This window comes from Perognathus longimembris, chromosome 2 (genome assembly GCF_023159225.1).
Source record: "Perognathus longimembris pacificus isolate PPM17 chromosome 2, ASM2315922v1, whole genome shotgun sequence".
NCBI lineage: Eukaryota > Metazoa > Chordata > Mammalia > Rodentia > Heteromyidae > Perognathus > Perognathus longimembris.
The window spans coordinates 101,287,413-101,301,842 of NC_063162.1; the positions used below are offsets into that span (position 1 = coordinate 101,287,413).

General features: G+C 35.0%; 1 protein-coding gene and 1 non-coding gene across 2 annotated transcripts in view; one reads left to right on the top strand and one right to left on the bottom strand.

The window, feature by feature from the left end:
• Cog5 (component of oligomeric golgi complex 5) overlaps positions 1–14,430 on the top strand; it is a 204,912-nt gene that overhangs the window by 118,832 nt on the left and 71,650 nt on the right. Inside the window, exon 11 of the mRNA XM_048339804.1 lies at positions 12,009–12,090. Coding sequence (XP_048195761.1) covers positions 12,009–12,090 — 82 coding nt within the window. The remainder of the gene's footprint in view (positions 1–12,008; positions 12,091–14,430) is intronic.
• Positions 5,137–5,243, bottom strand: LOC125347509. The gene has a single exon (XR_007210259.1). It is a non-coding gene; the product is annotated as a U6 spliceosomal RNA (small nuclear RNA).

Genomic DNA, 14,430 nt, shown 5'->3' on the forward strand with positions numbered 1-14,430 from the left:
TGTGGTTCCCTATTTCTTTGTATGCCTTGTTATGTTTTGCTGTGGTTTTTATTTTTATTTTTTCATTTCTTTATTGTCAAAGTGATGTACAGAGGATTTACAGTTTCATACATAAGTCAGTGCATACATTTCTTATCCAACTTGTTACCTCCTCCCTCATGTATCCCCCGCCTTCCCCCCTCCCCAGTTCCCCCCCACCTTCATGAGTTGTACAGTTGGTTTACACCATATAGTTTTGTAAGTATTGCTGTTGCATTGGTTGTCTTTTTGTCCTTTGTCTCTCAATTTTAGTGTTCCCTTTCCCTGCCCTAGTTCCAGTACATGTATATATAATATCCAGGGTACTAAAGTCAGTTACAGTGATATCAGGGGTAAAACCACTGGAAAGAAAGACGAAAGAAAAGGGAGATAATGTAACGTGGTGTGTTGAAAATAACAATGATGAACCACTTGTTTCCATAACTTGAAGTTCATTTCGCTTAGCATCATCTTATGTGTTCATATGGAGCTAGCTATTGAGCTATTGTGATCTTCCGCTAAGATTATCCTAAACATGTACTAATTATTCCCAATGAAGGAAACCATAAAGTCTATGTTTCTTTGGGTCTGACTCACTTCACTTAGTGTGATTTTTTTTTTCCCCAGTCCTCCTATTTCCTCATGACTGGGGCAATGTCATTCTTTCTGATAGAGGCATAGAATTCCATTGTGTATATGTACCACATTTTCTTGATACACTCATCTACTGAGGTGCATCTGGGTTGGTTCCATATTTTAGTTATGACAAGTTGTGCTGCAATGAATATACATGGTTATGCTGGTGGCTTTGGTGTGGTCTTCTTGTAATCTTTTTGGTAGATGCCCAAAAGTAGGGCAGCTGGGTCATAGAGGAGCTCTATGTTTAGCCTTCTGAGGAACCACCATACTGCTTTCCAGAGTGGTTGAACAAGTTTACACTCCCACCAACAGTGGGAGTGGCCACATCCCCTCCAGCATCTGTTATTAGTTTTCTTGATAATGGACATTCTTACTGGGGTGAGGTGGAATCTCAGTGTTGTTTTGATTTGCATTTCTTTTTTAAAAAAATTTTTATTGTCAAACTGATGTACAGAGAGGTTACAGTTTCATACGTTAGGCATTGGATACATTTCTTGTACTGTTTGTTATCTCCTCCCTCATTCTCCCCTCCCCCTCCCCCATTTGCATTTCTTTTATGGCCAGTGATGTTGAGCACTTCTTCATGAGTCTCTTGGCCATTCTCATTTCCTCTTCAGAGAAGTCTCTTTTTAGGCCTTTAGCCCATTTGTTGATAGGGCAGTTGGTTCTTTGAAGATTTGTTTTGGAGAAATTTAATTTTTTGAGTTCTACATCTATTTTAGATATGACACCTTTGTCTGTTGTATGGCCAGTAAAGATCTTCTCTGTGGGCTTTCTGTTTCTCTTGCAAGCTATGTCCTTTGCTGTGTAGAAACTCTACAGTTTGGTGCAATCCCATTTGTCCAACCTTTCTTTGATTTGTTGTGTTTCTGGGTCTTTATTAAGAAAGTTCCATCCTATGCCAAGGAGCCCAAGTGTTTCTCCTATCCTCTTGCAATGTTTTCAGGATATCTGATTTTACCTCAAGGTCTTTGGTCCATTTGGAATTGATTCTGGTGCAGGGTGATATATAAGGATCTAATTATAGTTTGTTACAAGTTTTGAACCCGTTTTGCCAGCACCATTTGTTGAGGCTTTCTTCTATCCTATACTTTTATCTCCTTTAACAAAGATTAAGTAGCCATAGGTGTGCAGGTTCATTTCTGGGTCTTCAGTTCTATTCCATTGGTCCTCAGGCCTGTTCTTGAGCCAACACCAAGCTGTTTTTTATTACTATGGCTTTATAATACAGCTTGAAGTTTGGTATTGAAATTCCTCCAGCACTGTTCTTTCTGCTTAGGATTGTTTTTGCTATTTGGGGTCTTTTATTGTTCTATATGAACTTTTGGATTGCTTTATTTCATTAAAGAATGGTGTTGGGATATTGATGGGTAATGGATTGAATTTGTGGATAGCCTTTGGCAGTATTGTCATTTTTCCAATGTTAATCCTCCCAATCTAGGAGCATGGGAGGTTTCTTCCATTTTCTTAGTTCTGCTTTAATTTCCTTTTTCAGGTTTTAAAAGTTCTCATCATAGAGGTCTTTTACTTCTTTGGTTAAGGTTATTCCTAAATATTTTATGTTTTCTGAGGCTATTGCAAAAGGGGTTGTTTTCCTGATTTCAGCCTCACTCTTTGCATTGTTGGCACACAGAAAAGCCATTGATTTTTTTGAGGATTTATTTTATATCCTTTATATCCTACTTTGCCAAAGCTTTGGATCAGCTCAAGTAACTTAGGAATAGAGTCTATAGGGTTCTTGAAATACAGGATCATGTCATCTGCAAAGAGAGAGTTTAACTTGGTCTTTCCTTATTTGGATCCCCTTTATATTTGCCTCTTGTCTTATTGCTCTGGCTAGGAATTCTAGTACTATGTTGAAAAGGAGTGGAAAGTGGACATCCTTCTATTGCTCCAGATTTAAGGGAAATGGCTTTAACATTTCACCATTAATTATAATACTAGCTGTAGTTTTGTCATAGACAGCCTTTATTATATTCAGGAATGTTTCCTGGAATGCTAGTTTCTCCAAAGCTTTCCAAATTGGAAAAAGTAATCACCTGCCCAATTTTTTACATATTGACTATGTTCATCAATTTGGGTAGGTTTAATAGATCTTGGCCCTTTTAAACCTTTTTGTGAGTGTATCTTAATTACTCAATTAGAGATTTTTCTTTTAGGAACTTAAACTCCCTTGCTCCCTCTGGCATTCTAGGTTCAATGACTGTAACAAGCTGCCAAACTCTTTGTTTTTACTGTGGCTACCAGGCATCTAATGTAATGGCTGTTCAGTCAACACTCCAAGTCAAGAGACTTAAACTACTCCATTGAGCTTTCCCCCCAAAAATACTAGAATAAGGAAACATGGTTCAGTCTTGTTCTCTCTCAAGAAATGAGGGCTACTTACAGTTTTCCTCCCAATTACTAGCTGTGCTGATTTAGGTTAGGGCTGATGTGGTAGATATGAAAGATTTTCCTAACTACTTCCTGTAGCTGTTCTTTGCATTTCCGTTAGGTGCTTTAGCTTTCAAATGGTCCATGGAGTTCTCAGAAATTATTTGTGTCTTATGTATTGTTAAATGGATGTTTCTTTTTCCTCTCCCCACCCCCCAAGTCCTGGGGCTTGAATCTGAACCTGGGAGCTGTCCCTGAGATCCTTTTGCTCAAGGCTAACACTTTGCCACTTTGAACCACAGTGCTACTTCCAGCTTTTTCTATGATTAATTGGAGACAAGAGTCTTATGAACTTCCCTGCCTTGGCTGGCTTTGAACCTCGATCCTCATATCTTAGCCTCATGAGTAGCTAGGATTACAGGCATGAGCCACCAGGGCCCAGCTAAATTCATGTTTCTATGGGAAAATACTTTCAGGAATCTTTGTATTCTACCCTTTTGGTGACATCATTTAATCTCCTTTGAAAATTTTATTTTTTTCAATGAGTTTACTTTTTCAGTTCCTCTGTGTTTGCTTTTGAAAGTTTATTATCTCTTTTTATTAGTGTATATTAATTGTATGAAGTGATTTCACTGTGATTTTCATGCATGCATATACTTTAATCAGACGTGCTCTTTCTGTTGTACTTTCTTCTTCCTCCACATTTGTTTTCTAAAGAACAATTGGTGAATATTTAATTATTCTTTTGGTTTCTTAAACAGGAGCTAGGTAATTTAAAATGATTTCATATTTATTATGTTCTTTATATTAATCAAAGGGAATTTTATTATAGATGTTAATTTATTTATATTTTAAAGTAAGTGGTTCAGAGCTAGTCTTGGCAAGAAAGTCTGTGAGACTCTTACCACCAATTGTCTTCCTAAAAGCCAGAAGTGGAGCTGTGGCTCAAGTGGTTGACCTCTAGCCTTGAGCAAAACACTAAGGGCAGCACTCAGATAGACCCTGAGTTCATTTTCCAGTATGGACACAAAAAGAAAGGGGGAGAGAGGGAGAGAGAGATGAATCGCTTAAAAAGAAAATCAATTTGCTTTGTAGCACTACACTGAGCCCTAAAAGGTCTTTCTACTAAGCTGTATTAATATAAACAAGTTCTCTCTGTTCTACTTTCAAAATTTTTTTTAAAAATTATCTCCACTGCTATCTTTATCCTAGAGTTTTGTTTTTTTTTAAACAAAGACTGAATTGTTATATATTTGGTCTGGATATATATTACACATTTTATATGAATTTATTTCATGCATTCATGTGTAAAAAGGTAGTATTTCAATTTTAACAAATTCTTTTGGGCAGTGTTTGTCATTTTTCTCTATTGAGTTTCATCTTGAAGTTTCTACTTAATTTTTTAATCCTTTCTTTCTTTTTTTTTTTTGGTAATCAGACATAGCAAAATGTTTCCCCTTAAAAGCTGTTTTCCACTGAGAATTTTTTCTTTGTCATGTTATATTTGTGGTGCCAGAATTCCTCTGCTTTGAATCCAGACAATGATTAAGAACTAATTTAAAATTCTTATCAACTTGATGTCTTTGATCAAGACTGAAGGCTTCTTTACTTCACCACATGGTATCTCCACAGAGATCTCTGCACATACATTTTGCTAAGTCTTTTGCATCCTCTTTTCTTTTGATGTTGGCTTAGAAATACTTTTGGCTTAGAAATACTTTTATCAAGGACTGAAAATTGGTATTCCTAGTCTTCACCTCCCTCAACTCTTGTCTCAAAGGTAGAGCAAGATTGTATCTTCTTTCTTAGACTTATTACTGTTGCTTCTGTTTTGATTCTGTATCTACTCATCTCTGTTCTCTTTTATTTTATTTTATTTTTAATTTTTTTTGTTAAATTTTTATTGTCAAACTGAGGTACAGAGAGGTTACACTTTCATATGTTAGGCATTGGATACATTTCTTGTACTGTTTGTTACCTCCTCCTCATTCTCCCCTCCCCCCTCCCCCTTTCCCTTTCCCCCCATGAGTTGTTCAGTTCATTTATACCAAACAGTTTTGCAAGTATTGCTTTTGTAGTCGTTTGTCTTTTTTTACCCTGTGTCTCAAAAATATGGAACGCTTCACGAATTTGCATGTCATCCTTGCTCAGGGGCCATGCTAATCTTCTCTGTATCGTTCCAATTTTAGTATATGTGCTGCCGAAGCGAGCACTCTGTTCTCTTTTAACATCAGCCTCTATACTTCTTCTCAATGTTCTTCCATCTAAAACCAAAATCACCCAAACCAAGTGCTTTATCTCCCATGCAGTATTTCTTTCCCTTATATATAAGTTCAGTAAACTACCTTATTTTCTTATTTTCCTGTTATTTCTTTTCCTCACACCAGTGAACCCATACTTTTTTGCTTTATCTGAACAGTCCTTGCTGTGAGTACTGGAATGGCCCTATCACCGAATTTTTCAGTCTATTTCTTGGACTTATTTTTATTTTACACCCCCTCCTTTTCCCCTCTCCCTTCCCTCCTCCCCCCCCCCCCACGCAACTGCTAAAATCCTTGAAGAAGTTCTATTATCTCTAAAACTCTATTTCAGTAATTCTTTGGGTCTATAAAAATTAGATGCTTTAAAGAAATTCATAGTTAATTTCAAGAGTAGATAAGACATACCCAAAATAAATCAATAAATTGTATAAACCTGCGATAATAGGCTATGCTTAGTGTTTAATGATTGAAAAGCATCAAATACTCAGTTATACTTAGAACAGAGCTATATCTGATGCAGATTTGTTTACTAGTCCTCAGAAATGTGCAGCTAAACAAAAGTAGAATTTTTAATGATATTTACAGTGTTAATTAGAATTATTATTAAACATACATATTGGAGATGACTATAACCAGTGTCATGTTATACAGTCATCATATCCTTATTAATAAAATATGCCTGTATTGATTATTCTCTTACCTTTACAAGTATTCTTACTACCTGATTTCATATCAGTACACAAACACTGGTAAGATGGTATTGCTTGAGCTTAAAACTAAAGACTTACTCTCCCTTACTAGTTAGTACTTTCTTAGATAATGATTATATTACAATATGTCCAGATCTATATGTTGATTTTTTAATTTAATTTACAAGTTCCTAAACTTCAAGTTCTACATTAATATCTTATAATAGGAGCTTCAGAAGATATGTTTCATTTTTGCCTTTGGAAGTGAGAAATATACAATTATATGAGATGAGCATTTGGGAGAAGAACAGAAGTAACCTTTGACAGACTTGAAATCAGAATCTGTAGTACTCAAGCCATCAGAGAAGATAAAAGCAAATACAAAGAGTGCACAGAACAAATGCAGAAGAAAAAAAAAGAGACCAAAGGAAGCATAAAATGAGATGATGAAAGCAAGAACAACCTATTAGTTAAATATATTTGGGTTATGCTTTTTTATTAGTAGACAAAATTATGTTTGAAGAAGAGAATTGTAAATTACTTTTTATTTGCATCAAAAAAGAAGCACTGATAAACATTTTTCTTTGGTTAAAGGGAAGTAGCATTAATTCCAAAAACCTAGACAAATAGTATGTGGAATTAAGAGAATCATGCAGACTTTCTCTTACTAAATTACAGATTGCCACATCATGGACAATTGTCAGAGAAAATGTAAGAAAGGGATGGGGATATGGCCTAGTGGCAAGAGTGCTTGCCTCGTATACATGAGGCCCTGGGTTCAATTCCCCAGCACCACATATACAGAAAATGGCCAGAAGTGGCACTGTGGCTCAAGTGGCAGAGTGCTAGCCTTGAGCAGGAAGAAGCCAAGGACAGTGCTCAGGCCCCGAGCCCAAGGCCCAGGACTGGCCAACAAAAAAAAAAAAAGAAAGAAAATGTAAGAAAGAAGTAAAATACTCAAAATTATTATTTTTTTTTTACAATCTGTGCATGGTGGCACAGACTTACAGTCTCTTCTTTGCAGAGGCCTAGGCAAGAAAATGATATGCCCAAGGCCCAGTCTCAGTTATAATAGCCTGTGCCTGTCTCACATAAAACAACACATACCCCCCCCCAAAATTTTTTTCTTATCTCATTGTCTTGACTAGAGAAATTCCTTAAGATTTTTGTGAAGAAAAAAATATCCCAACCTATAATAATGAAACTGTAGTTTCAGACACCAGGTCCTATCTTGTGTCCAGCCACTTGTCCCTATTGTCCCAAAGATTTGAAAAGTTTATTCTGTGGCTTAGCTCATATTCAGCCTTGATATAATTTTAAATAGGCAATTGGGGGGATTGAGGGAGAGATGAACATTCCCAGTTACAGGTGTGTGACATGTCTTGTCTTGACCTTAGTTGTGGGCCTTCAGGGATCGGGAGAAGTTATTACTATCACTGTCATCATACAAGGGGGAGAAATCTGGTTCCCTCAAGATGATTCTTCCTGCTTGAGGGAGAAGCCTCATGGTGGAAGGTAATAGTCCTCATTTGAGATAGCACTTGGCCTATAAGGCTCTGCTCTTCTGTGTTTAGTCTCAGTCCCTTGTAATAAAGATATTATCTATCAACCCTGTCCTTCCCAGAACCCAGGGTGATTGTAAAGTGACTATGGAGAGAATGTCTTCAACAAAGACCGATGAAATCTAATGTTCCATTTTATGTGTATACCATGTTTTTTCATCCACTCATGTGCTCATACCTTTTTAGGCTGCTCTGCTTCTTGGCTTTTGTGACTAATGCAATCAATATGGGTGTTCAAGTAGAGATCTCTCTTAGAGATCCTGAATTTAGATGCATACCAAAAATAGGATTACTAGATTATGTGATAATTCTACTTTAAATTTTTAATGAACTTCCTGCTATTTTTTAAAATATTTTTTGCAACATTTTACATTTCTTCTTCCAACGATACATAAAAATTGATTTTCTCCACATTCTTGCCATCACTAGTGTTTAAGACTCTGTTTTTTGTGCTGGTCTTGAGCTTGAACTCAGGGCTTGGGCACTGTCCTTGAGCTGTTTTGCTCAAAGCTAGCACTCTCCCACTTGAGACACAGTTCCACTTCTAGCTTTTTGGGTAGTTAATTGGATATAAGAGTATCACTTTCCTGCCTGGGCTGTCTTTAAACCATGATCCTCAGATCTCAGCCTCCTGAGTAGCTAGTATTACATGCATGGATTACCAACACCCACCTTGAGGGTTGTGTTGTTGTTTTTTCTTTTTTTTTTTTGATAGCTTTCTAATAGGTAAACAATACTATACCTTGATTTTATGTGATTTTGATTCACATTTTTTGATTAATGATGTTGATCATCTTTTCATATGCCTTGGCCACTTACGTTTTGAAGAAATTCCTTTAATTTCTTGGTCCATTTTAAAAAATTAAATTGTTCCTTTTTTGTGTTATATGTATTGTGGGTAGGTATTCGCCCTTTATCAGTTGTATGGCTAGAAAATCTTCTTTCTTCTTTTATCATTTTGTAGACTCCTTTCCATTTTGTTGACTGTTTGCTGTACAAATGTTTTCAAGTTTTGTATAATTTTGTGTTTTGAAAATTGTTTCCATTTTTAACTTTATAACTATTTTATGAAATATGTATTTTATACATGTTGAATATGTAGATATTTTATTCAGTACAGTATGCATTTCCTTTTATATGATGAATGATTATATATTAAAACATGCATACCATATAATTCAGATATAAGTTTTGTTGCTTTATTCTTTGTCATTCTTTGAGACATAATTATTGATATTTCTATAACAGACTTATTCTGTTATTAGTGTATTTTTAAATTTTTTATTAGTAAGTAGTGTACAAAGAGGTAGCAATTCCATATTTCAGATTCTAAGTACGATGTCTCTTGATCTCCTCCCATCTCTACCCTCAAGTTACATAGTTCAATCTTTTTGTAGTGTACATTGAATATAATGACTGCACGGCTTACCTTTCCTCCCTCCATTTGAGTTCCTTTTCATTGCTCTTTTCCTCTAAACATGTTACCTCTTTTCTTTTTGTTTTTCTTGCCAATGCATTTGGTGTTACATTTGTAATTATTGTGAAGTATTGTTTCATGAAATAATTCCCTGCTTTCCTTTAGGAGTTTTTTTAATAGTTTCTGTTTTTGGGTTTCAGTCTTCAGTTCATTTTGAGGTAATTCTCTCTCTCTCTCTGTCTCTCTGTCTCTCTCTCTCTCTCTGTTTCTTCCTCCCTCCTCTCCCCCTTTCCCCACCCCTACAATCCCTGGGGCTTAAACTCAGGGCCTGGCCACTGTCTCTGAGCCTTTTTGCTCAAGGTTAGCACTTTATTACCTAAGCTCCATTTCTGATTTTTTAGTGGTTAGTTGGAGATAAGAATCTCACTGACTTTCCTGCTCAGGCTGACTTCAAACCAAGATCCTCAGATCTCAGCCTCCTGAGTAGCTAGGATTACAAGTGCGGGCCATTGGCTCCTAGTTTCAATTAATTTTTATATATGGGTTAAGGTAAGGATTCAACTTAATTCTTTTTCACTTGTTTATCAGTTTGTCCAGTGTATTTGTTAAAGCGTCTATGCTATCCCAATTTTGTAGCCAGTGTGCTAAAAAATATGTAATCACATTTAAGGGTTTAGTTTTGGATTCTTTATTTTCTATTTGTCCATCTCATTTGATCACTTTTGATGACTGTAAATTTGCAGCATGCTCCGACCTCAGGAAATATGGGGCCTGAGCTTTAGTTTTTGTTCTTAAGGAAGTTGTTTGGGTATTTAGCTGCTGTAGATTCTATGTGAATTTTAGGGTTGCTTTTCCTATAAATGGCAAATATAAAATGCCTTTAGGAATTTGGTAGGGATTGTCTTAAATCTATTGATCACTTTCGGATGTACAGACATCTTAATGTTAGTTTTCCAACTCATTTATACTATAATTTCCCCTTTATTTGTTTATGCAAGTCTTGCTTTCTTGGTTACATTTATTCCTACGAATTTTATTTTTTGAATGTTGGTTTATATGAGATTATTTTCTTGATTTCCCTTTCAGATTATTCACTGTTAGTATATGAAAATAGAAAAAAAATTTTGTTGATTCATCTTATTACTTCCTAGAATTAACTTATTCTGATGGGATTTTTTTTGTGTGTATAATCTTTAGGTTTTTTTTTTATTATTATGTCATATTCAGACTTACAGTTTACTTCTTTTCCAATATGGATTTCTTTTATTTGCTTTTCCCTGCCCCAATCTCTGTGGTAGGACTTCTGATACTGTACTGCATAGTAATGGTAAGAGCCAGAATTCGAATCTTTGAGAAAAAGCTTTCACATTTTTGTCACTGAGAATAATGTTTGTAGCATGGTCTGTTCACATATGTCCTGTATTAAAATACTGCAATTATCTTCGAGTCCTAATTTGTTGAGGTTTTTTTTATCATCAGAGGGTATTGAATTTTGTTGAATATTTTTATGCATCAGTTGAAAATGTCATCTAATTATTATCCTTCATTTTTAAAATGTGGTATATTATGTTTTAACATCGAAAAAATGCTTAAGATAAATGAGACAAAGACCACATAATACATAAAATCTTGAAAACCTAAATATATTTTCTGATCTTTGCATGAGAAATCAATTATTGTTTTATTTGCCATTTTTAAGTTTTGGAATTCTTAGATAAGCAAATCCAAGTCATTAGTCTTTATTAAAATAAAAAACGGAAAACAGAGAGTTGTGTAGATACAAAAATTGTAAACCAATATTTTTTATTGGCTGTATTTTGGTTAGCTCAGGATTTCATTTTTATGACTAGTAATATTTACATATTAAAACATGTTTTAGGGCTGGGGATATGGCCTAGTGGCAAGAGTGCTTGCCCCGTATACATGAGGCCCTGGGTTCAATTCCCCAGCACCACATATATAGAAAATGGCCAGAAGTGGCGCTGTGACTCAAGTGGCAAAAAGAAGCCAGGGACAGTGCTCAGGCCCTGAGTCCAAGCCCCAGGACTGGCCAAAAAAAAACAAACATGTTTTACTTACATTGTTAAGCCATATAAAATGGGCCATTTTTGCATTTCCAAAATGGTAGAGTATCAGCAATTTGATTTTATAGACATATAGAAGTACGTATAATTAGCTGTTAACTTCTTTTTTGTTGGTCATGGGGCTTGAACTCCACGCCTGGGTGCTGTCACTGAGTTCTTTCACTCAAGGCTAGTGCTTTACCACTTTGAGCCGTAGCTCCACTTCAGGTTTTCTTGTGGTTAATTCGAGATATGAATCTCAGGAACTTTTCTGCCTGGACTAGCTTTGAATCAGGATCCTCAGATCTCAGCCTCCTGAGTAACTAGGATTATAGGCGTGAGCCCCCAGCACCTAGCCCAGTGACTATTTTTTAAAACATGCTCAAAGTTGTATCCAAGTAAATTGGATAGTGGTAATTCTGTTTGTTGTTGTTTTTTTTGATTGTATGTAGGCTTCAACTGTTTTATTTATTTATATCTATCTATCTATCTATCATGGTAAATTCTTTATCTAAGTGTGTTCTAGTCATCATTTTATTCTGTTTATGCAAATTGCCTTTTGCACCATCAAAGGGTGATATAGTACTTAAAATTCTACCAATAATAGCTAACTTTCACTGAAGGCCTATTATATGTCATGTCCTGATGCCCAACACTTTCATTAAATTCTTTAATCCTCACAGTGATTCTATACCATAGGTACTGTTGTTAGCCCCAGTTTACAGATGAGGAAGTAAGGGAGCAGAATGGTCAAGGCTTTTGTCCAAGGCAATGGAGCTAATAAGTGGCAAGCAGATAATGAATAGTGACTTGAACAAGAGACATAATTTGAATCCTTTATAGCATTTGTAGTTACTATTCTGTTTATAAGTTAATTCTATTCATTTAAATAATGAAAATTTTCATTTTCTAAATATCCAGTGTTACATCTTATGTGTTATATATTCTTAAATATATCCCTTTTTTTTGTTGCTGTTGGCTCACAGGATGGAGAACCTGAAATCTTATATACATTTTGGAATTCAGTTACTCAGGCTCTTTCTTCTCATTTTTATATGGCAACAAGATGTAAGTTAATGGCTTATTTTGTAAATGTATTTTGTTAATTTATTATTTTTGTTACTTTAAAATTTGATGTCAACGTGTTTCATTGCCTTATAAAATGTACTTTTCTGTTATTTTTAAACTCCTGATCTTTGGGATATTTAATCTAGAATCTCATTGCCATATAATTAGTTTTATAATTAATAGAATAAAATTCTTCAGAAGGAAGTTATTTTTTAATTCAAGCATTGTAAGTACTTCAAGATTTTCCTATTTACAGAACATAAAGCAGTCAATTCTTATTAAAGAATTTTGTTCATGCTTTACAGTTATTTTAATTATTGACAAAATGACTTTATTTCAGACCATTTCCTTATTACGAAAAATGTACATTTAATTAATAAAGATATATGTGAAATATTTGCCCCATGAATTAAAAGTTAATCATTTAGAAAACTGGGTTAGAAGGCGTGATAGTTCTAGGCCAGCCTGGGCTAAATAATGAGACTGTTGTCTCCAAAAACAAAGACAAAAAAATTCATAAACCCAATATGATGCATAAAACTTTCTTTCTTTCTTTCTTTTCCCCCTGGTTCTTACTATGAACTCAGCTGGCTTAAAACTCTCAATTCGCCCACTTCAGCGTCCCAAGTACTGGGATTATAGAAGTTTACCACCACACTAGGTTCACAAAACATTATTAATGTATGTCTCAAAATAGTGGCACATGGTACTTTGAAAGAATAAAATAGGCAATACTTAGTAGCATGTTTGTTTAATTATTGAATGTTAGAATATTGAGTGTATCAGGCCTTTTTAAAGAACTTTAAGAGTTTATAATTATATTTTTATTCATAAGCATTTACTAAAAGTACTTACTGTATACTAACCATTTAGTTACTCAGAACATCGAGTTGAATAACTGCAGTACCTGCTTTTCTTCCTCTCCTTTTCCCCTCTTCCTTCTTTCTACTTCCTTTAAAAACTTGTTGTTTGGGATTTTTTTTGTTTGTTTTGTATTTTGAGATAATAATATTACTATGTAGCCCAGGCTGACTGCAAACTCAGCTTTTCTGCTTCCATCTCTTAAGTCCTGGAAATGGAGTTGTAGGTACTGTGCCTGCGACTTCTGTCTCCAGTGAAATGTGCAGTAAGGCAGTGACTGTATGGAGGTCTTATGCTTCTGCTTAGGAATTGGTTCAAGATTGATTAACTAGTAAAAATCATGCTACTCAGAAGAGAGATTACTAGGCACCTCTCAACATTTTGTTTCTGCTTTTGGTAAGTTTTATCAAGCTATGATTTATGTGGAATAAAGTTGGCTAGTTTTGCATAAACTTCTGTGAGTTTTGACAAGTATTTGTTTATATAACCATCATCCCAACTAAAATGTAGAGTATTTGCATCATCCCCAAAGTATCCCTTACTAATTTTTGCAGTTAATTTATTCTAATGCAGAACAAGGTTATAGTCCCTACAAATCACAATGAAAGGAATGATAACTGTGCTTTTTTTTTTTTTTTCCGGTTCATCGTGGGGCCTGAACTCAGGGCCTGGGCACAGTGCTAGTGCTCGACCACTTTGAGCCACAGTGTCACTTTCAGTTTTCTGGGTGGTACTTGGAGTAAGTCTCATAGACTTTCCTGCCCAGGCTGGCTTCTAACCTCAATCCTCATATCCTAGCCTCCCAGGAAGCCAAGATTACAGGCATGAGCTACCAGCACTCGGCTATCTCTGCATTTTTTATGATTACTTGATTTGTGGTATTTTACCTAGAAAACATATTCAAAATTAAATTGTATAAACACATTTTACATAATCAAGTTCTGAAATAATTTTAACATGAACATCTACTTCTACTGTTTTTTATCATGATTCTACATGGAAACACCAATTTTTATTTATTATTTTTTAAATTAAATTTTATTGACAAGGTGATGTACAGAGGGGGTACAGTTACATAATAAGGTAGTGAGTACATTTCTTGTCATATTTGTTACACTCTCCCTCATTTTTCTTACCCTTTCCTTCAGGTAAGCGTATATACAATATCCAATGTACCAAAATCATATATAGTAACCACATGATGTACACCAAAGGAAATTCACCTACTACATTAAACATAACAACAACAACAATAAAATTCTCCTGTTTCCTTCTCGTGGAGTTCATTTTGCTTAGCCTCATCTTACATAATCATATGCACATAGCTGTTGAACTATTGTGATTCTCTGATTGATCTATCCTAGACCTTTTTATGTTTATTTAGTAATTGCTTAGTTTTAGAGAGATAATGTAAAGTTGCTGACCTAAACATGTGGAAATAACATTTGAGACTTTTTTTTTGTCGGTCCTAGGACTTTA